At 41.3% G+C, this 24009-nt stretch overlaps 2 protein-coding genes across 2 annotated transcripts in view; both read left to right on the top strand.

Annotated features, from left to right (window-relative positions):
• LOC134310628 (probable crossover junction endonuclease EME2) overlaps window positions 1-3779 on the top strand; it is a 6809-nt gene extending 3030 nt beyond the window's left edge. Inside the window, exons 3-7 of the mRNA XM_062992260.1 lie at window positions 146-244; window positions 1350-1577; window positions 1692-1807; window positions 2574-2763; window positions 3226-3779. Coding sequence (XP_062848330.1) covers window positions 146-244; window positions 1350-1577; window positions 1692-1807; window positions 2574-2763; window positions 3226-3381 — 789 coding nt within the window. The 3' untranslated portion in view covers window positions 3382-3779. The remainder of the gene's footprint in view (window positions 1-145; window positions 245-1349; window positions 1578-1691; window positions 1808-2573; window positions 2764-3225) is intronic.
• Window positions 3780-4526: 747 nt separating this feature from the next.
• On the top strand, window positions 4527-20593 carry mfsd1l (major facilitator superfamily domain containing 1-like). The gene is made up of 10 exons (XM_062992259.1): window positions 4527-4648; window positions 7171-7314; window positions 10434-10592; window positions 10837-10952; window positions 13695-13795; window positions 13918-14029; window positions 14815-14952; window positions 15095-15234; window positions 18969-19080; window positions 19699-20593. The coding sequence occupies exons 1-10, from the start codon at window positions 4627-4629 to the stop codon at window positions 19834-19836; spliced, it is 1182 nt and encodes a 393-aa protein (XP_062848329.1). The 5' UTR covers window positions 4527-4626; the 3' UTR covers window positions 19837-20593.
• The last annotated feature ends 3416 nt before the right edge of the window (window positions 20594-24009 follow it).

Here is a 24009-nt window from a genome sequence, read left to right as displayed (position 1 = left end):
TCGTGAGTGACTGTAGGGAGTGCAGGATGGTCTGCGACTCGCCTCGGTGGTCTGCAGTAGGTTTAGAGGAAGTAATAGCTGGGGAATTGGATACGACTAGATTGAGAGGAAAAGAGAAAATAACGTGTGTGTGTGTGTGTTGCAGACTGATGGTGAGGGTGATGAGGGTGAGGTGGAGGAGGATCAGGTGTTGATGGTGATCAATCAGACCGAGTTTATCGACATGATGACGTCAATCAAACAGGTAATTTAATTATAAATAAAAATCTCCTCCCTTCCTGTCCTCTAATTCCTTTTTTCTGACCTCTTCATTTAATACTTGGTCTTCCTTCCCTTGTCCTCTTTCCTGTCCTATATCGCCTCCGTCCTCTTACCCACGTCGGTTACGGTCAGGTTGGACACTGAGAGCTAAGGGCTCATCGTGGCTCACACGGTTATTTAGGTTGGACACTCAGCACACACCTCAGCCGTTGTCGGTTTCACCTTCTCAGTGACCCCCGATCTGGTCTTGATAACAGGTCAGTTTGTTTGGGGACCGAGTAAAACACAAATGTGGAGAAGGAAGTGTAAAGCCAATGATGAGCCTCTGGTGTCACTCAGAATACCCAGCTACCCAGTTCTATCTCCTCTACTGCTCCAGACCCTTGACCAGGCAGAGCCACACCTAAATCGAGGGTTCTTCATAAAGTTTCCGCACTTTTTAAAAACCCTATTTATTAAGAATTTCAATCACCTTCCGATGCATTTTTTCAAGCATCGTACCAACTTTTTCGGTTGAGCTCGTAGCCACTGATGCGCCGCTGCTTTAACATCATCACCACATGAAAATCTTCTTCCCCTTAAAGCTTCTCTGAGCGTCTAAAAAGCTAAATCCCGACTATAAGTGTCTCTCAGTCTCTCAGACACGATTGATTCCTCATCCACCCTCACTGCTTATAACCAACATATAAAAGTGAGGAAACTTTTTGAAGATCCCTCGAACATGTCCTCTCTGACATGTGCAGTAGCCAACCGCTTCTTTTCACCCGCACAAGGCAGAATATTGCGCCAGCATGTGGACGTTAATCCCTGGTATGCACTGCTGTCCGTTATTCCCCGTCTCTGTGCAGCACCTCGACCAGCCAGCAGAGGCCGCAATTGTAGCAGCAATGAGATTCTAGCACAAATGCTGTTAATCATAGCAGTGGTGGGCTAGCGTGTTTTACAGCTGCGCCATCAGAGTGCCAACATTCACTGTTTGCGCTTTGATGTCTACAGACATCATCAGGTAGACATCACACTCTTTAGTGGCCCCAAGTGTCCGTCTGACCACACGTAACGATGCGTTTCATGGTCATGTTCTCTTCCAGGCTCTGATTGGTGAGTGTGAGGGGGCGGAGACTCTGTTTCAGCCGTTGTCCGAGTACTTGAACAGGAACGCGGCGACGGTCGTCTCACTGCTGGTGACGGGCGGACAGCGTCTTCATACACAGTCTCATGCACACAGAGGAGCCTCATATGATGATGATGATGATGATGATGATGATGACCTGTGCCCACGCTCTCAACTTGGTCTCCAGAGCATCGACATCGAAGAGGTCAGAGGTCAAATTTCCCTTTTCACGACCCGTATTGGACTGAAACCTGGACTGAAGATCTTGTTATACAGAAAAGATGTGTGACATCATGAGGTGTGTTTCCACGGTAACCAGGTGTTGGTGTACCTGCAGCTGTACAAGAACGTGTCGGTCCAGTTCATGTTCGGGTGGCAGGAGGTCACTGACCACGTGTGTGCTGTTACAAAGGCCCTGTCCAAACGGCCCTTCAAGTGGGTGTGCACATACACACACACACACACACACACACACACACTGTACGTATACACACACACACTACGTATACACACACACACACACACTGTACGTATACACACACACACACACTGTACGTATACACACACACACACTGTACGTATACACACACACACACACTGTACGTATACACACACACACACACACTGTACGTGTATACACACACACACACACACACACACACTGTACGTATACACACACACACACACACTGTACGTATACACACACACACACACTGTACGTATACACACACACACACACTGTACGTGTATACACACACACACACACACACACTGTATGTATACACACACACACACTGTACGTATACACACACACACACACACACACACTGTACGTATACACACACACACACTGTACGTATACACACACATACACACACTGTACGTATACACACACACACACTGTACGTATACACACACACACACACACACTGGACGTATACACACACACACACACACACACTGTACGTATACACACACACACACATACACACACTGTACGTATACACACACACACACTGTACGTATATACACACACACACACACACATACACACACTGTACGTATACACACACACACACTGTACAAATATACATAAATTCACACATTCTACACACTCAAATCAACTTACACGTGTGACTGTATACAGTCTGAACATATGTGTGTGTGTGTGTGTGTGTGTGTGTGTGTGTGTGTGTTGCAGGAGGCAGTATGATGTCCCTGATCTGGGTTTCTGTGTGGACGGCTCCTGGGCAGGGGGCGTGCGTGTTGACAAAAGTGGGCGTGGTCTCGCTCAGGTGTGGACACGGCAGTTGCAGCAGCTCAATCGTGTCAGTGTTGCCATGGCTACAGCAGTAACAACCGCCTACCCGTCCCCACGACTCCTACTACAGGTCATTCATTCATTCATTTATTTATTTATTCATTCCATATTTATACTGTAACCACATAGACACGGCGTTCTGTGCACTATATAGTGAGTAGGGTGTGTGGTTTGGGACACAGCCTTTGTGGACTAACACTGGTATATATGTGCACTTTATATTAAGTAGGATGTGTGGTTTGGGACACGCCCTTACTAGACTAACGCTGGTGTTTATGTGCACTACATAGTAAGTAGGGTGTGTGGTTTGGGACACAGCCTTTGTAGACTAACACTGGTATATATGTGCACTATATAGTAAGTAGGGTGTGTGGTTTGGGACATGTCCCAGGAGTTAGTGAACCTAATCCATCATCTTACATCTGTAGTTTTGTTTACTGCAGTAGTGTACTACTCTGTGCACTATGTAGGCAGTTTTATGGTAATTGGAACACAGCCCACAGATGAACCCATTCTGTCTCTGTCCCATCAGGCCTTCGAGCATCAGGAGTCACCAGAGGAGCAGCGCAGGTTACTGGCTGATCTTACAGTGACGGGCGCGGCCACAGGGAGGCGAATCGGACCGGAACTGTCGAGCCGCGTGCACCGGCTGATGACTTCCCAGAATCCTGAGCTGGTGCTGGACTAGAGGATTGTGGGAATGATAGAAGATGTTATGCAGAATGTTGAACCTGTAGAGATGAAATCAAATCATGGTGCTGATCGTATCTATTTATTTCACTTTAAATATGAAATCCTGGTGCTTGGGTGACACAGCGGTCTAATAACCCACCACCAGGTGGGGCGGTCCGGCTCCTTTCTGTGTGGAGTTTGCATGTTCTCCCCGTGTCTGTGTGGGTTTCCTCCGGGTGTTCCGGTTTCCTCCCACAGTCCAAAGACGTGCAAGTGAGGTGAACTGGAGACACTAAATTGTCCACGACTGTGTTTGGCGTTACTTGTGTAATGAGTAACGACCGATTCTGTCATGAATGGAACCAAAGTGTAAAACATGACGTTAAAATCCTAATAAATTAATAACTTTATTCAGCTTTGTGTGCTTGTGTGATGTTTAATGATTTTCCTGCCGAGACTTTTTGCTTGAACTAACAAACTTTAATGACCTACAGCCAACAGTGAACACATCTGTGGCCCCTCTGTGTTGATTGTGGCCCCTGATTTATTAATATTAATTATTAGCTGCAACAAGGCTAAACTTGTTTAGCTAAGCGCTTAGAGGCTGCTGAGTCAGCGCTGAGAAAAACAACCTCAGCGACATCAAGTCATGTGACTTTTCCTGGTCACGTTGTGCGCCTGCTCAGTATCGTAGATCTGTATATCATGTCAGCGCGATTGCACGTAGTCAGAGTTTGGTCTTTTGATTTGAAGCTCTGATAAACGAGACGCTCATTCCGCCCTTTAAGCGAGTCGAGTAAAAGAACCGACTCTTCTGGATCTCAAACGACTCTACCGTTGTGTGATTTTGTAAACTGTATGATCTGTAACGAAATATTTTTGCTTAATTATATTTTATATTTTATAAGGCAGCGTGTGGTACTTCATGATTAACAAAATAATTACAAAAAATGCGCAGAAAACTAATTCATTAATTCAGAAGACTAATTCATTCGCTAATTTTCTTAATAAATGCATCAGTTTTAAGTTTTTTTTTACAACAATCAGTATTGAGTGAGAATATAAAAAGCTAAACACTTTATTAGTCTGTTTTTTGACTTTCCGTTCTAATAAACCGCTCTTCATAAGGAGTCGATTCCTAAAGCTCATGTAAAGGAGTCGGTTCGTTCTTAAACGACACTTCACTATATCAGCAGGACTCATGAGAAGTAAACACACAAACAGTACAGAAGTGGAGCTGAGGTTATAAACCCTGTATAACATGGATAAACCGGCTGAAAAAGGTGATGTTTATTATTCTTTATTCATGTTATTTTCATGCAGATGTTGTATTTTTTGTAAAGCTTCTCGTTTGTGTAAAAACAACTGAACTGTGCTGCATCCCAAATATCATATAATTAAAATACAGTGCATTACATAATTAATTGGTGTTTTTACAGAATATACAGCTGATTTTTATTAGAAGCCTGGAGAATTGGTGTCAGCAGCTCCATCTTTTACATCTAAATCTACTAAATCACTAAAACAATGTACTGAATACTAGGCAGAAGTTGTCACCTGAGTAGTGTGTGTGTGCTTTACACCAATATAACTGTGTATCTGTAATGTACAAACCCAGATCAAAAGAAAAGTTTGGGCAGTGGATAAGATGCAAATAAAGACTGTAAGCAGTGATTTGTAATGTATGTTTATTCATTAAAAACAGTTTTATCTTATTAACTTATTAACCTCAGAAAACCTTAGTCAGTAAACACTGTTCATCACTGCATGTACAAATACAGTTTCAAGTTGATTAGATGAAAAACTAAATATTTACAACCCCAAATCAGAAAAAGTTGGGACAGTATGGACAATCCACATAAAATAAAAACACAGAGTTTCTTACATTGACTTTGACTTTTATTTAATTGCAGACAGTTTGAACCCGAGACATTTCCTGTTTTGTCTGCTCAACTTCATTTCATTTATTAATAAACATCGGGGGTAATTTAGGGCTCGTAATAATGCGAAAAAGCAAAGATGATCAGAGGATCCAGTTTGTCCACAAATGTGTGAGCAAATGATTGAAATGTTTAAAAACAATGAACCTCAAAGAAAGACTGGAGGGGATTTGCATGTTCTCCCTCTACAGTGCAGAATATCATTAACCTCTTGAGACCCTGCGGTCACATATGAGGACATTACATTTTGGCTTTGTTATGCCTTATTCCTTGACCTGCTAAACTTAGACCGATTGTCCCCATTAGTGGACACTTTTGTCTGCCATCTAGTGGTAGCAAAAGTACTAGAAAACTAATAAAGTTTGTTTGTTTCTTTATTATTATCACTTTGCAATGTTTGGATCATGGCTGTGATTTATTAGTGCCCTTAATGCCTGGTTCACACGACACGGTTTTTGCCCTGATTTTCGCTCGGCGACTGGTCGGCGCTAGATTTGCCGGCTCGGGAGAAACTCTGCGTTCGCTCGCGATCAAAACTCGGCTCTCGATTGCTATGTGTGAACTACTCAACAACTCTATCCGAAGAGAGATTACTAGCATGTCAAATATCTGGATCCGAGTTGCCCGACTGGCAGTGAGTGCTGTGTCGAACAGCCAATGAGAACGCAGGATACGGGGTGAGGGGAAACGCAGGGGAGGAGTGTAAACAGGTGGGACATGAGCGTGATATAGTTTATATCAGAATACATCAGCACACACACAAGCTTTACAGTATTTCTGACCTTATTGTTCTCGCAATAATATTTATTAACCTCCAACTCACTATAGAACAATCCCTGCTGGTCGTGTTTTTCCTCTTTGATTTTACGCTGCACATCAGCACACAAACTCTGATCGCTCGCTACTTGTTGACGTGTATTTTTGGACGTGGTGTCATTAAACCCCCTCGTCACTTCTCACGTTTGTTTGTGACTAAACGTAGTTTGGGAGACCAGAGAAGCTCGCCTGAGATTCCAGTCGGTGATAGATGGTGTAGTGTGAAACCCCCCATCACCCATCAGTCGTGTAGTGTGAAATACACACCGACTTGAAAGACTCCTGATTACAAGAGATCCAGTCGTGTAGTGTGAACTGTACAGCGACCCGAACACTTGGAAAGTCGTGTAGTGTGAACTTGGCATAAGTCGGGAGGCAGAAGCCGAAATACTGGTACCAGTATCGACTTTGGCTGCATGCTGTTACTTTTCACCTGATACTGAAAAAAATCAACGTAGAGTCATTCCTAAAAAACGATGAACTGACTCAAAATTCATCGTAAATGTAAAATATGTTGACGGAATCATCATGTCATAGAGATGCCTTTAGGCAGCAGGGGGACGAGCAGTCTGGTCAGAACTGATAGAGAAGATCGCTTTCATCTGCCTTCAGAGAGGAAAGCATCAACTAAACAGGAAGTTATAGATCACTGAGTCAAAGCAACACAAATTTAGAGAGGCTCAGTTATAGTTCTGATCTTAAACCCATCAAACATCTGTGGTAACACATCATCAACCCCTACACGTACATTTACATTTGCAGCATTTAGCAGACGCTTTTATCCAAAGCGACTTACAGTACAGTGACAGTATACAGTCTAAGCAATTGAGGGTTAAGGGCCTTGCTCAAGGGCCCAACAGTGGCAACCTGGCAGTGGTGAGGCTTGAACCGACAACCTTCTGATTACTGGACCGGTACCTTAACCTCTAGGTTACAACTGCCATACATATGAAAGACTGTAGAGATCTGTAACCTGTAAGACATTCTAATACTGTGTCTGTGTGTGTGTGTGTGTGTGTGTGTGTGTGTGTGTGTGTGTGTGTGTGTAGTCGGTGTATTCCTTTTCTCCTTTTTGTGTGTGTTGGGTTCCTCCATCTTTGCACTAGGTTCTCATTTTAAAGGAACCCCGTACCTGCTGCCGCTCATGCTCACTGGCCGCCTGCTGTTTGGTTCTGGTAATGGCTCACTGACCAGTAAGTACACACACACACACACACACACACACACACGTCTATAGAACATCTTCATACACCTTTATCTTACAGCCAAAATCAAAACAAACAGAATGATCTTTCTCCTGCTTTATTTACACATTTTGCCCTACATGACTAGCACACCAGCTACTTGGTCCACCAGTGTGCTGACACACAATCACAGCTCTGAACCCTGTGTAAGAAAAAAAGGAATAAAAATGAACGAAAGAGAAGAATTGACTTAACGAACTGATTCTTTGAGCGAAGCTTCATACAAAGCTCTCTCTCTCGCTCTCTCTCTCTCTCTCTCTTGAAAAGAAAGTAGGGAACGCTTCACCAGTCGACTACCTTGCCGACTGAGGTTAGTTGATGACTCTGCAAATTGCCAGAGTTAGCTATAGCACACTACCGCTGATGGTCACTGCAGTTTCTTTGAGATTTGTAGTCCACTTGGGAGTCCACTTAGAAACGGCATCTGATATTCCCAGACCCAAACTCCTGGATGAGATCTGGGTCCAAACTCTGTTGATCGTTTTTCTGACTGGATCTTTCTCTGGTTGCCACCTTTCACCGGCACCGTTCACTGAGCAACCACTTCAGTTACCCCTTTTCCACCGACGCGGTTCCGTTCCGGTTCCCGAACTTGATTTTGAACCGGTTCCGCGTGTTTCCTTAAAAGAGATGAACTGTGTGATGTGTCGTGATAAAAGTGACCCGGACAGAACGAACAACGCTTAGCGTGAAAAATAAAGTGTAACGTGGCTTATTGTACTATAACACTGAGCGATGAATTTGGGCAGTACAGAGCACTTATAACCAGTACAGAGCGCTTATAACCAGTACAGAGCGCTTATAACCAGTACAGAGCACTTATAACCAGTACAGAGCACTTATAACCAGTACAGAGCGCTTATAACCAGTACAGAGCACTTATAACCAGTACAGAGCGCTTATAACCAGTACAGAGCACTTATAACCAGTACAGAGCACTTATAATATAACCAGTACAGAGCACTTATAACCAGTACAGAGCACTTATAATATAACCAGTACAGAGCACTTATAACCAGTACAGAGCACTTATAACCAGTACAGAGCACTTATAACCAGTACAGAGTGCTTATAACCAGTATAGAGCACTTATAACCAGTACAGAGCGCTTATAACCAGTACAGAGTGCTTATAACCAGTATAGAGCACTTATAACCAGTACAGAGCGCTTATAACCAGTACAGAGTGCTTATAACCAGTATAGAGCACTTATAACCAGTACAGAGCGCTTATAACCAGTACAGAGACACTTATAACCAGTAATAATGGTGAGAAATGTAGTGTTTCTATATCGTACTTTTAGTACATTCAGCCACTTTACACTTTATTTTTTACATGAGGCTTTTTCGACTCTCCCGAGAAGATTCAGAACCTGCAGCTGCAGAACCAGCACACGTGAAGTAAATCCAGTTAAACACAGATACATGTGGAGCTGTTATACTGGGTTTGATGGTTATTACACACAGATATATGTGGAGCTGTTATACTGGGTTTGATGGTTATTACACACAGATATATGTGGAGCTGTTATACTGGGTTTGATGGTTATTTCACACAGATGTTTGTTCGTGTTGTGGAACTTTAGTGTTTTATCTCCTGAGTCGAGCGCTGAGCAAATCGGTTATCTACGTCGAGAGTCGCGGTGAGAGTGAAGCACAAAACGCTTCTCACGTCAATGAACTAGAGAAAACAACAACTGAGACAAACACGTCAGCAAAAAGAGAAAACAGAACAAACTTTACAACATCCACCCCAACATACAAACACGACCACAACTACCGACTGGGAGGAGATTGGAACAGACGACATATATAAGATGTCGTATTGGGCACGCTCGCCTAACACATACACACCTGGTGAAGGGAGAACGGCCACCGATATGTGAACAATGCAATACACAAATAACCATTGAACATGTATTGACAAAATGTACTAAATATAACATAGAATGACAAAGACTTGCAATGCCAAATACAATGACAGAAATTTTTAACAAAACCAAAACAGAAACACTGATCAAGTTTTTGAAAAATACAGGACTGATAGTTCACATCTAGAACTAAACACAGAAAGGACAGTAGACAAAGAACATTAATCAATAAACTGTACAACTGTTAGGTACCTATCCTGCCATGAGAATAACCAATGTGTAAACATGGCATACACGTTATTATCTTCTTATCACTAACAGCTGATCCATCTGTAACAGCAGCACAAATCCCCACAGTTAATCTACACGCTCCACCATCATGTTACTCTTAACTTTTTTTATGTAATGCCCACCGATGATGACGCAGGCTTAGTTCTCAAAAACTGGTGGAAACGCGGTCAGTTCTCTACAGAACACCAAGGTTCAAAGAAACCTGAACAGAACCGGTTCAAGAACCATGGTCCTTTTGGTGGAAAAGCCCTAACAGTGTAGGCTGGGGAATCTGCAACCAGTTGAGCTGGTGGAGGTAGTTGTTTGTTTTTTTATTAGGATTTTAGCGTCATGTTTTACACTTTGGTTACATTCATGACAGGAACGGTCGTTACTCATTACACAAGATTCATCAGTTCACAAGATTATATCAAACACAGTCATGGACAATTTAGTGTCTCCAATTCACCTCACTTGCACGTCTTTGGACTGTGTGAGGAAACCCACGCAGACACGGGGAGAACATGCAAACTCCACACAGAAAGGACCCAGACCTCCTCACCTGGGAATTGAACCCAGGACCTTCTTGCTGTGGGGTGACAGTGTTGTTCACTTAGCCACCGTGCCGCCCGGGGGGTATATGAGATGCTCGAGTGGAGCAGCAGTGTAATATGTTAACATTAATAATTAGAACTGTTGGTAATGGAGGTTCTCGTAGGAGTGAATGTTGAATGCAGTACGAACACAGAACCGGTTCTACATGCTGTGAATCTTATTGACTCACCTGTACAGCAGTGATTATTTTTCTTACTTATGATACAGTTAATCAAGCTGATATTTTATGGTGTTTGTGATTTTGTTTATTGCCTATAAACTGTAAAAGCACGTAATTCTACACGGTGTAAAATATAATCTCTCTGTTTTTCAGTCGTACAGAACCGGATCACAGCGTTCTGGTTCCGAGGGAAGGAGTTAGCGTTAGCATTCGGTCTCACTCTGGCGTTCTCTCGCCTGGGCTCCGTCCTTAATTTCTTCCTCACCCAGCGCTTCGAGGCTCTTTATGGCATGCAGTGGACTTTGTGGGGGGGTGAGTCCTAACACACACACACACACACACACACACACACATCATTATTGAGTTTAGGTGTTTCAGCCACAGGTGTATAAAATGAATGACATCAATTTTAAATGGGCAACTTCATATTCATGCCAATGGATTTAGAATAGGGTGTCCAACTAGCTCGGGGTTAAGGGTTCACACACCTTTGACCATCTACTGTAGGTTTAAGTGAGCATGGCTGACAGCACTGTGTGTGATGGTGTGTTTGCAGGTACGCTGCTGTGTGTGCTGGGTTTCTTCTCGGCTATAACCGTCAGTATCCTGGATAAAGTTGGAATGAAGCAACTGGGACTGGATGGAACGATACAGGAGGAGTCGCGCAAAGTGGTGAGAGACACAATGATGTCTGAGGAAGAAACTGTTCCTCAGTCTGCTAGTCCGAGTTTTTGTTGTCCTGTATGTCCGTCCTGAAGGGGGGACAAATAGTCCAGGTCTGGGAGACTTCCTGTGATCCTCTGTGCTGTCTTACCACCCAGGCAAGGTCCTTCCTGTCTTGTGCTGTACAGCTAGCATACCGTACAGTCATACAGAGATAGAGGATGCTTTCAGTTGTGCTTTTATAAAGGTTACTAGTAGCTGAGAGGAGGGGGGGGGGGGGGGGGGGGGGTCTGATCGGCTTGAGCTTTTCAGGAAGAAAATTCTTTGCTTAACCTTCTTTACCAGGTGGGAGGTGTTTAATGTCTAGGTGAGGTCAGCTGTATTGTGGACTCCAAGGTATTTAATGTTGTCCACATGTATGAATTGGGGGGCGTTTGTTGTCCTTCTTGTGGTCCCCAACCACCAGGCCCGGTACCGGTCCACAGGTTGGGGGGTGCTGCTGTAGTCCACAATGACCACTTTAGTCTTGGTGGTGTTTAGAACCAGGTTGTTGTCCTCAACTTACTTTCCCCAGTGGGTCTTCCTGCTACAGCTTTCACCCCAAACTGGACCCCACCTGCCACAGGAACATTTTTCATGTTGCAGGATATAGCTGGATGATATTATGATAAGAATTTTCTGTTTGTAATGGATTAAAAAAAATTGGGCACTATTCATTTAGGATATAGGAACAGCCAGAAAAGCCCAAATCTTAAAATCGGTGACTTTCTGAAGTGTAGTTTAATAGTCAGTTCAAAAGTCAGTAAAGCTTTCTTACCAGGGAATCAAACTCACAGCACTAAATTATGAATAATCACAGTATTTACTGAGGACCAAAAGCAGTAAACGTCTACCCAACGTTGACCATGAAATTCAGGATAATATGTGATGGACCACAGAAAATGTTAAACTTTGTAACTGCAGATGAAATCTAAATAATGGGAATATCAGAACCATATGAACGGGTCTACCTGTGGGTTGATTAGAGAGGCCAGAGGAGGGTTCACTGAAACCTGTTGATCAGCTGAGAAGTTGAATTGGTGCTTGTAGCAAGTCGCTTAGGATCCATTCCTCTGAACACCACTGGTGTTCCGATTCATCGTAGTTGGACTGATGGAACGAACTCTTTCACTGTCTCCAGTGGTGTTGAGATGTGGAGGTCACAGAGGTCAGACACAGAATGTGTGACCAGGTGGAGAGATTAGGTTCTTCAGACCAGTGGTACAACGTCCAAATTCTGTCCGGACTTACTGTAGTCTGCTGTGACCAGTGCAGTAAATTTAACTAGGTTTTACTATAAATATGATAACTGTGGTAAAGCTGAATAAGATAGTCAAGGTCCTCCAACTGGAACTCAAACTGACACATTTTTCTTCTCACCAAAACTTTCTGCTCATCTAAAACTTGGGTTTTAAGTTCTCCTTTTTATTCTCCTGGAAAGGATCGGCTTTTGCTGGGTCTAGCCAATGAGGGTTGGGCCTCCTTTCCCAAACTCGGTCCCATCCATGTGTCAGAAAAGATTAATTTTCCCTGTTCCACCACAAATCTTAACCAATTGTGACCCCTAGATGGTGCTATCTACCTCAAGGTTTCTTCCTGTAATTTTTAGGGAGTTTTTGATTGCCACAGTCACCCTCGGCTTGCTCAACAGGGGTTTTTGTATCTGTTGGTCCTGAATTTTGTAATGTTGCTCTGAGACAATATCTACTGTAAAAAGCGCTATATAAATAATAAAGTTGCTATGAGTCTAGTTTTGACTAGAACATCTTGCAAAAAAACAAAGAAATCCTAGTATGTGTGGGATTTATTTTTACAAAAACATCTTATTTATAAAGGCTAATTGGAGTAATAAAAGTAATCTAGGCTTACTTTTAGTCAAAAAGGTCTAGATACTACTATTAATGATAAAATAGACATGCCCTATTCTCCTGCTAATGTAGTAAATAGAAAAACATTATTAGAGGACAGAATGCTATCAAAAATATGATCTTTACATTCCTTGTACTTTGGCTACGTGGTATAACAATTTCTAACACTATGATTTAAGTAGATAGGATATACAAGAAGAAGGTAAAATTGTGCTATCTGAACAACTGGGTAAATACATTTGTTGGATTGTAGCCTTTTCCTCTGGCTACTATTCTTTTTTTATAGTTTTAAGAGGTTTAGAGTCACTGGGAAGTTAAAGATGTGAACATTGTACTTTTGAAATTCTGTAGTGACGGATGTTTGGAGTTCTGTGTAATTTAAGAACCTGATAACGAAACTAAATCTTTGTACTTTAGACACTTCTGTACTTCAGCATTTGGTCATGGTTGCATCCAATGTAGTTAATGTCCACGTAAACTGCTCCTTGTTTTTTCTTTCCTCCTCCAGAGATGCATTTAACAATCATAAAAGAAGCAATATGACAGATGAGGTGTCACATTTAGGACTTAGTGGAGCCATGCTAATGTCTTTATAACTTTGATAATATGGTTTAGTTCTGGGGTTTGTTTGTGAAGAGGTGTGAGAACTAATTTAGAATGTTGGGGTTTAAGTCTGGTCCAAGGTGTAGCGGTTTTCACTACGTCAGTATATTTTGACCATACGCAAACACACAATAAACGTATAAAATCTAATTTATGAAAGTACTTTAAAGTGACTTTAACTGTACATTATTGATTGTATTTGTGTGTGTGTGTGTGTGTGTGTGTGTGTGTGTGTGTGTAGAGGGTACAGGACGTACGTTTGCTCTCTCTTCGTTACTGGTTGCTGGTTTTTACCATCATGTTTTTTTACAACGGCATTTTCCCCTTCATTGCTGACGCCAGGTAATAAATAACAATAAAGCTATTAAATAAAGAAATATAGAATTACAATACTTGAAGTGTTGTGTGCATGTAATTAAATGTGTTTATTGTGTGTGTGTGTGTGTGTGTGTGTGTGTGTGTAGTAAGTTTATTCAGGATAAATATTCGGGTTATACTCAGAAGGAAGCGGCGTACGTTGCGGGTGCTGTGTACGACAGCTCACTGGTATTATCAGCTGCTGTGGGCATTCTCATTGTGAGTACACACACATATACACACTAATGAATATACACTGGTGAGCCAAAACATTAAGACCACCCCCCCTACACAAAAATGCCTGGACGTGGGCTCTAAAATGATGCGCTGATGGCAGTTCCTTGTTGTTTGGGTGTTTAATGCAGCGTATCTGATAAGCAGACCTGAGTGACTTTGATAAGGATGGTTATGGCCAGGCGACTGGGTTAAAGTATCTCTGAAACAGCAAGTGGTGTCACGGGCAGCCATAGCAAAGTACCCACAGATGGTGGTCTGAGGGACAAGCCCAAACCACCAACAGGTTGTTGAGCAGCCAAGACTCGATGCCAGAGGACATGAAGGACCAACTAGTATGGACCAACAGTGGCTCAAATTGGAGATCATTTGGTAATAAGCTGGATGTGTCTCAACACCCAGTGTGTCAAGCTCTTCTGTGTAAGGGGCTATGTACTTGTAGGCCATGCTAACTATTGTCCCCTGCCAAAAGCACCTACAATGCATCAAGGCAGGCATGTGTGTTTTGATTACCCATGAAAACGATGCACCAGGATGCACTGCAGGATGATCCAGCTCACAGGGTACAAAGGTTGAAGGACCTGCTTGTAACATCCTGGTACCAGATACCAACTGACTCCTTCAGATGTGTTGGTAGGTAAGAGCTGTTTTGACAGCATATTAGGTGGGTGGTCCAAATGTTACGGCTGAACAGTGTACGTGCAAACTCTTTATATGTCTATGGTTGAATTTTTGACCTTGCATGTGTGTGTGTGTGTGTGTGTGTGTAGGACTACGTAGGATTGCGGGGAGTGTTTGCCTTGTTGTGTGCGGTGTTAACTTTGCCTGTTTTTGGATTGTTGGCTTTCACCTTTGTCCCCCCACTCGTCTCCACCATCTGGCTTGGCATCACCTATTCATTTGCTGCGGTAAGACACACACACACATGTAAATGAACAGCTGTGTAGGAGGCTTAAAACTGGGTGAGGAAGACTTATGTGTCAGGTCATACACCATGGCAGGACTGAGCACAGAAAGAAATAAACTATTAACACTATGTTTGTGTGTTAGTCGAGCATGTGGCCTTCGATCCCTCTGGTGGTCCCTCGCTCCACTCTAGGAACAGCTATGGGTTTGGCGACATCTGTACAGATGATTGGCATCGGAGTGTGTAACCTCATAGTGGGAGAGATACTGGGGACCAAAAACAGGTAACACACACACACACACACACACACAGAGAAAATGTGATGACTGAATAAAGTGTAGATCGACCGAATGTCCCCATTTCCTCACAGTGTCCTCACTTGACCAGACATCATTTATTACAGCTAATATAATATACTGTATACACAGTATTCAGCAACAGTATCATGGTACACTGTTAGCAACACCAATAGGTAAAATAATTGTACATTTTCAGCATTTAACAGACGTTTTTATCCAAAGCGACCTACAGTACTGTGACGGTATATTGTCTGAACAATTGAGGGTTAGGGCCTTGCCCACTGCCCTACAATTTATTTTGTTTCCAGCATGTTTTGCTTGGACATTATTTTTATTTATTAACAAACAAGCAATTGCAAGCAAAATACTATAAATGACACATAAAGCACACAAGTGACAACACTAATCTATGCAGCACATAGCAAAAGATAAAAGAATAAGAACAATTCCACCGATCGAGTTTTATAAGTAACATTTGCGTCAATATGTGAAAAACAAGTTACAAACAAGTGACCCTTTCCTCTCAAGTAAGCAGAAAAATAAGTTTCCTAAGCGGGTTGGAGGATGAGGTGACCGTCACTACAGTCATATTCCAACACATTTGGTCCCTTGGCTGTCAGCTGATGCACAAGCAGCTCTCAGAGTAACTGAGCAGCCCTTTTATGGAGATCCCTGTTTCCTAATTTACATAACATTTCCCAGATAATATTGTTACATTATGTCCCCAAAAATAAAAATGAGTCCCAGAGTCCCAGATATTGCCAATCTATTTCTCAGAATCCCAAACGGTCAATGCGTTTGAAATAAGTACGTACACTTTTTTTTCAATTTGGGATCATGCACTTTGCAAACTTGTGCCTTGGCAAATGTAACACCACCTTTTCAGCCTCTCTGTGTTTGCAATTTGTTTTGCAAATTTTTGTTCTGCTCGCATTCCTTCAGAGGTGGAAAGTAAGGAATTACATTTACTGGCGTTACTGTAATTGAGTAGTTTTTTGTGTACTTGTACTTTTTAAAGTAGATTTTACAGCTTGTAATTTAACTTTTACTTAAGTATGTTTTGTATTAAGAATTGTAATTCGCTACATTTTAAATCACATCCGTTACTGAGTAAAAAAAAAAACGCAAAAAAGAATCGCGTCTGGGAAACTGCTGCAGTGAATTCTGCGATGGGGAGTCGGATCTTTTGTCTCGGTTCCTTTTAAAGAGCCATATATATATAACGACTCCCAGAAGCGCGAATCGGTTCCTTTATTTCAGTTTAAAGAGCCGTTCAATAGAATCGAATCATTCTACGACACATCACTAGTGGTTATACAGTTTAAAAAAGTTTTATGGGACTAAAATTACACATGACACATCCCTAAATGTTTTAAATGTTGTATCAACATGTCTTTGGCCAGTGATAGCTCAGTGGTTAAGGTGCTGGACTAGTAAACACAAGGTTGCCGGTTCAAGCCCCGCCACCGCCCAAGTTGCCACTGTTGGGTCCCTGAGCAAGGCCCTTAACCCTCAATTGCTCATTGTGTTCAGCTCATTGTGTAAGTCGCTTTGGATAAAAGCGTCTGCTAAATGCTGAAAATGTAAATGTACATGTCTTTTCTATTAGATTTTAATTAAAAACAACTATTGTGAGATTTATATCCTCTTGTCCTGTTTGCATTACACAAAAGAGACCCCCCCCCTGCTGTTAATAAAGTAACTAAGTAATGTTTACTCTGAGTACATTTTAAATGAGTTACTTTTTACTTTTTACTTGAGTAGATTTTTAGACTAGTAACTTTACTCATACTTAAGTAAAAATTCATTAAAGTAATAGTACTTGAGTACAATATTTTAGTACTCTTTCCACCTCTGCATTCCTTTAATACTTCATCTAACCGCTCGTGCACTTTTCTGTAAGCGGTAAGCAAAATCCAACCCCTCTTTTATAAGACAGGTCTTTTCTCAAAACATCCACCTTAAAAAAACACATCCGTACCCTGTCTGGCTCACTATTTCTCAGGGACGAACCCCAGCTTTTACTTAATTCAGCACTTTTACTCTATTTTAGAGCCAGGTCAGTATACATAGTACTGTTCCACCCAGGAATTACAGAAATTACAACATCTGAACCAGCCAAGGCACCACTTTTAACATTTTTTTTAAACATCATTGATTCAGCTTCTGATGACAAAATCCTGTTCGTGGCACCAATTTGTTTTGCTTGAACAAAACTATTATCAAGGAAAAGCTTCTGTGCTGTTTGGAGATTGTTTTCAGTTATTTTTAGATTTAGATATTTTTAGAAATCAGTAATGAGGCAGAGGAAAAAGGTTTGACAGTACATAGCAAAAGATAAAAGAATAAGAACAACTTACCGATTAGCTATTTTACCCTTCATCCCGCCAGGTCTTAAAACTGGGGAGCCAGTACAGTTTTTGGCATGAGCCCAACTGACCAGGTAAATTCTTGGTCATTGCGTCCCCAGATGAGCCCCCGCCAAGCTGAAGGGCGATCCTCCTTTTAAATCAATCTTATCTGTCTATGCCAGTAGGTCGGCTGCGCTGGCCAGTCGCCCCGCCCACCTGGTGCAGATGCATCTCCCTTATTTACAATGTTATGACAGGTGCCCAGACTCTAGCAACTGCTCAAGTATGTTTTAAGTAACATCTGCATCAATATGTGAAAAGCAAGTTGCATAAGTGGGTCATGGTGGCCCTTACCTCTCAAGTGGGTTTGAGGATGAGGTGACAGTCACTACAGTCATATTTCAATACAAGCAGATATTCAGTTTAATATGATTTAGCACTTGTCATTTATTTAATAAAACAATCTTAAAATGTCTGTAATTAGTGTGATGAGTGAATTTGGTTAGCACATAAACAACAAGTAAAAATACTAACTCATGTCCTAAACCTGATTAAAATATACATTAAAAAGCTAAGGAATCTAAATTAGTACATTTAATTAAAATTTATTCTGGAAACTAGTTGATTGGTAAATTGACCGACAAGCTTATTGGGAACCATTAAAACATTCAACACTTTACAAAGATTCATATCAGTAATGTGTTATAATTTATTAAATGTAAATACAGAGTAGAGCAGCAAAATACACTGTGATCAGAATTAGTTCTGTGGTAATTAATAAATTCAGAAGCTAGAGGTTTATCTTAAGATGAAACTAAATCAAGAGCTCAAAACTGTCGGACATAATTAATATAAAAATATTATTACAGTTCCGTCTTCGTTATAAAGCAGGAGGTAATATAATTACTACAGTCTGACTACATCGCTTATTATCACCTTCTGCTGTTGAGTGCATAAACATCTCATACAGAGATCATACACCAACCCGGCATAATAGTATGAGCACTGGAATAACACTGATTATCTCTTCATCACGGCACCTGTTAGTGGGGGGGATATATTAGGCAGCAAGTGAACTTTTATCCTTAAAGTTGATGTTAGAAGCAGGAAAAATAGGCGAGCGAGTTTGACGAGGGCCAGATTGTGATGGCTAGACAACTGGGTCAGTATCTGTCAAAAGTGGTCCAAGGGAGGAGCAGTGGTAAACCGGCGACAGGGTCATGGGCGGCCAAGGCTCATTGATGCATGTGGGGAGCGAAGGCTGGCCTGTGTGGTCCGATCCAACAGACAAGCTACTGTAGCTCAAACTGCTGAAGATGTTCATGCTATCCAAGTACACAATCGTTATTCTATGTGTCTGTTTACAGTGATGCTAAGATTCCTTTGTGGTGTTGGCAGCGTATGATGATCTTCATGTTGGCTAACACGATCAGCTGCATCTTCACATCTACTGTACTGAACATCGTCGACCACAGAGAGGTACGCATTTTTATTTATTTATTTTTTTAAGCAGAGACGATTACTTCAGGATGTTTTCAGACCTGCACTGATTTTTAGGTTGGAGCCACTGAAGGGAACTGTTAATAAATGCTTTAAAAGCAGCACCAGAAACCAACATTTCAAATTATGAATTTTGGAGGTCATAAAAATGTGCTTTTGTTTCTGACCCAAGTTCGTTTGGACCCTAATGTTTAAGCAAATCATATTCAAGATTTTTGTGGCTCTAGATTCTAATCTTTGGATCACCAAAAGGTGTTCTGGAATTCACAAGACCATGTTGATACTAAAAGATATTTACCCCACAAGACAGTAACCATGTAATATGATGGGCTAAATTAGTGATCGGTTAAGTTGCACCTAATTTAGATATAACCAATGTCCCTGTGTGCTGTGCCGACATATAGAAGCATAGCTTTGACTGAAATGCTTTACATGAACAGTTTATCCATGGTGAGCAAATATAAAGATGCAGTGATTAAATAATTCATTCCTTGAGTATTTGAACACTCTAAGTTCAATACATACTATACTAGGTTGTGACAGTCGGTTTAGGGTGTGAATAATTTCTCACAGCACTGTTTATGATTGTGTGTATAGGGGGGAACACTAAACAAGATGACCAAGAGATCGGCGGTGCAAAGCGATGAGGCTCAGACTGACAGAGAGCCGCTGGTTAGTGATGGAGATGATACAGGAGAGGAGGACAGGAGCAACAACACCTCTGTCAACTCCTAAACCCCCTAAAGCTGTTAGTGGTTCAAACTAAGACTAGATCCACACCAACATGGGTTTAGTGTTTTATCTACACAAACGTGTTCAGTGTGTTTTTAAAGACATTAAATAGACTTTGCACATATCACCCTCCTCTATCTACCATCTCTGCTTCTCTGGTTTTCTCTGTCTATATATTTTAGGCTTTAATTTTTCCTGTTCTGTGCTGTAAATATCGTGATGCGAAAGGGAAACGGATAAACACACACCCGGTCACATGAGCCAGTAAGATTGTCCAACCATGAGGTGTTACATTACCTATAAGGCCAAAAGTATAATGGAGCTTGTGCACAATAAGCTTGTTGGGCGTCCCATTCAAAAACAAAGGCATTAATATGGAGTTCCACCCCTATAACGGCCTCCACTTTTTCTGGAGGGCTTTGTTTTTTTTTTACAAGATTTTGGATTGTGTGCCCATTCAGGGAAATGTTAAGTCAGGCAAACAACTGACACGCCAATTCTTTTAAAAGTGTTTGTTGGCATTGAGGTCAGGACTTCCTCTGAACTGTTGCCACAATGTTTTGAGCATATCAATTAGTGTTTACCTGTAATTACTAAGCACAGCTTAGGTGATAAGGGTGATAATTTTTGTCATACTTTGTGCACTCAGGTAAAAATGTGTTGCATGGAACCTGGTTTAAGTTCTTTTGATCAGTGACATGTTTAATTTTTATTTGAATGTGAATTTTTATACTGTAAAATAAAAAAGGTCTACCATGAACAGAGTCGTTGTGTTGCTGTAAGCTCATCATGACCCAACAGTCCGCCCAACAACAGAAAAGATGTACTGTGTATACGGTATCGTTTACTTGTGGTCAGTCATCAGCTTTATTGACACTACCCTCATCAAGGCACTGGCCATGCTCATGATACCCCTACCTGCTCCATTACCTGTCACCACAATCGCGGGTTGATCACTGGCTTTCGGAGTGGTTACCCAGCAAACTTACTTCACCGTTCTGCCGCTGGGTAACCACACTGAGGAGTCTCTCTCTTCTCCTCACCCAGGCTCCAGATTTGCTACTGATTCTTGCGTTCCCTTGGCTCCAGCAACATAACTGCAGGATCTTAATTGGTGCACCCATTCAGTGTCCATTTGGGCACCTCTCTGTCAGAAGACGTGCTTCAGAGAAGTACTGGGTGCACCTCCCTCGACCATTTCTTCAGGCATTTTATCCACCACTTTAGTACCAACATGGTGCACCTGACTATCCTGAATAAGAAAACCTCAGGTGGGTTTCAGTGGATGTACAAAATCCTGAAAACATTTGATGAATTAGAAAGGTGCCTTGTTACAACCCAGCCAGGTGCTCAAACTGCCTGAGTCCCTTTCACTGTCAAGGTTGATGCCTTTGATTTATTAGTCAGAGCAGTCCAGTCCCAACATGCAGACCTGACAACAGACTACATCCCTGCACATAACGTCTCTCATTGATGTCTTGTCTTGTCATCATTGGAGATGAATTGTTATGTTCAGTCACAAAGTTAATAGCAGTTAAGCTCGAACTGGAACCAATTGAAGAGGGCCAAACATCATTTTGTGGTCTGGACCAATCTCAAGTACAATCTCTGTACAAGCCCTTTCCAGACAGTGTGAACCTCCAACCGTCTATTTCACCAGTGCCCAATATTTTAGGATGCTACAGTGAGGAAAATAATTATTTGATACACTGCCGATTTTGCAAGTTTTCCCACAAAGAATGCAAAGAATGGAGAGGCCTGTAATTTTTATCGTAGGTACACTTCAACTGTGAGGGACAGAATCTAAAAAAAATCCAGAAAATCACATTGTATGATTTTTAAATAATTAATTTGCATTTTATTGCATGAAATAAGTATTTGATACAATGGAAAAACAGAAGTTAATATTTGGTACAGAAACCTTTACAGAGGTCAGACATTTCCTGTAGTTCTTGACCAAGTTTGCACACACTGCAAGATCTTCTCCAGATCTTTCAGATTTTGGTTCGTTTAGATACTGTCTCTCACAGTTGAAGTGTACCTACGATAAAAGTTACAGGCCTCTCCATTCTTTGCATTCTTTGTGGGAAAACTTGCAAAATCGGCAGTATATCAAATACTTATTTTCCTTACTGTAGATGAAAAGACCATATGGTAGGGTGACCATATTTTGGTTTTAAAAAAAAGAGGACGCCTTGTTTGGGGAAGGAAAGGGGGGGGGTATTTCATATCGTTGGTGACACCATGGTAATGTGTATGGGGTCGAGGTTTATTTTACACAGTTGACAAATAAGTCAATAACCATCCAGCTGTGTTACTGAACTGTAATAAATGTACAGCTGCTCTTTAACAAGGACCTTTATGGTCAGATCATCTTATTCCTTCACATTCAGCGTTAAGCCCTAAACAATAATAACAACAAATTAAAAAACAGTTGTCACCTATAAATAAAAATCCCTTTATTGTTTAGTTTCTTTGATGTATTGTACAATCGTATCAGCCGACTTATTAGGAGTGTTTTTAACTTTAACTTGATTCACTTTAATTACTTGCTCCCATCAGTAGAAACCAAGCAGTAAGGTGAGTCTTCTAGTGCTTGCTGAGAAATTTCCACAGAATGCAGCACCATCACGGTGTTGACGAGAGTCTCTGTGTTAGTACGTGCAGGTGAAAATCAGACTTATTTTAACAAAACAGATGCACTCCTAAAAACACCTAAAAACAAACCAATGCAAAAACATCCACACAGAATAGCGAGTGCAGACTAGAAAAGCCGAATCCCGAACATTTTTGGTGATTTAAAAATCGCGGCTGGACGCATTTTTTAGGTCTCAAAAAGAGGAAATGTCCGGGACAAAGAGGACGTATGGTCACCCTACCATATGGAAGACTCAGTGGCAGAAGCCTGATCAGGGTAATTATATTCTGTCCCTCATACAACTGTCCTTGCAGTCCAGCCTGGGCCTGGGGGACACAGGACTTTTTGTGCAAACGGTTCTGGTGGCCTCTGTTGAACTGGGATGTAGAGGAGTACTTTGTGGAATGCTGGGTTTGTGGTTGCAACAAGGACACTCAAACTCATCCTGCAGGCCTCCTACACCTCCTCCCCAACCTGTCTTGTTATAGTGAATACGTTTTTAAAGGCCTACAGGTTCACTTAAACTCCCCTCAGCCAAACTTTAAAAACAGAATACAGAATTGCCCTTATTGAATATTTGATTTTATGCTTAATATTGCCGAAGTATTAGTCTTCGAGGATAGTGGAGAATGTGTAGCAACATGACAAGATATACTGCCGCTTGTTTTAATTATTTTAAATGCTTTATTATAATATTTGTTACAATATACATTAATAATTACATAATGATGTTCAACATAATGTTAAAAACATCTGATGAAGTAAAGCTAAGGGTAGAGCATCATGTAAATATGACATTTACATCTATAATACTTTTCCCACCAAACTATGGTGTTTTTCACACCTCAATAGATAGACAGATAGATAGATACTTCATTGATCCCGAAGGAAATTAGAGTCCCAGTAGCATTGTACATCAAATCAAATCAAATACACTATAAAGAAAGAAAAAAATTACAACAATATAAATTCGAAAAAGTACAAACACTTTGGACAGATTGAATGTAATCTGAGTTTTACATATACTGCATAGCTACAGAGCAGTTATTAATGATGAGGATGGATTGAGTGTAAATAAACAAATAACCAATGGAATGGAATTAAAAAGTGCAGGAAGGTGCAGTTCCAGATATATAGTATATGGTACAGATTAAATATAGATTAAATATTAAATATAAGGTGATAAGTGAATATGCATTAAATGGTGGTTTCCTGTCCTCACACAGAGCAGCCAGCAGAAGATCAGTGTGATTACTGTATTTTGCCAAACATCCAGTTGGGACCCATCATGTCCAGGTCAATTCACGTGTGCATCATTATACTGGGGTTCCACTGTTGGTTAAACTGAAAGATGATGCTGATGCACCACTTCATATCTCTGCTCATGGTGAAGCTTCGGCCTGCCAATGAAGCAGCTCAAATTAAGGATAATTTTGTGCAGGTCACACACTGTAGTAGTGGAAGAGAGAATAAATATGAACATTATGTAACAGATGAGCAATAAAAATACAACAAAACACAAACAGCTCAGTAACTCA

Source organism: Trichomycterus rosablanca, chromosome 3 (genome assembly GCF_030014385.1).
Source record: "Trichomycterus rosablanca isolate fTriRos1 chromosome 3, fTriRos1.hap1, whole genome shotgun sequence".
NCBI lineage: Eukaryota > Metazoa > Chordata > Actinopteri > Siluriformes > Trichomycteridae > Trichomycterus > Trichomycterus rosablanca.
Note: the sequence above shows the minus strand (reverse complement) of the source record. Positions and strands in the feature narration are given on the sequence as shown.

Coding starts and splice junctions, on each gene's coding strand:
- mfsd1l (XM_062992259.1), top strand. CDS start 4,627: ATGGATAAACCGGCTGAAAAAG. Junction 13,796..13,917: donor CCCTTCATTGCTGACGCCAG/GTAATAAATAAC, acceptor GTGTGTGTGTAG/TAAGTTTATTCAGGATAAAT. Junction 19,081..19,698: donor ACATCGTCGACCACAGAGAG/GTACGCATTTTT, acceptor TTGTGTGTATAG/GGGGGAACACTAAACAAGAT.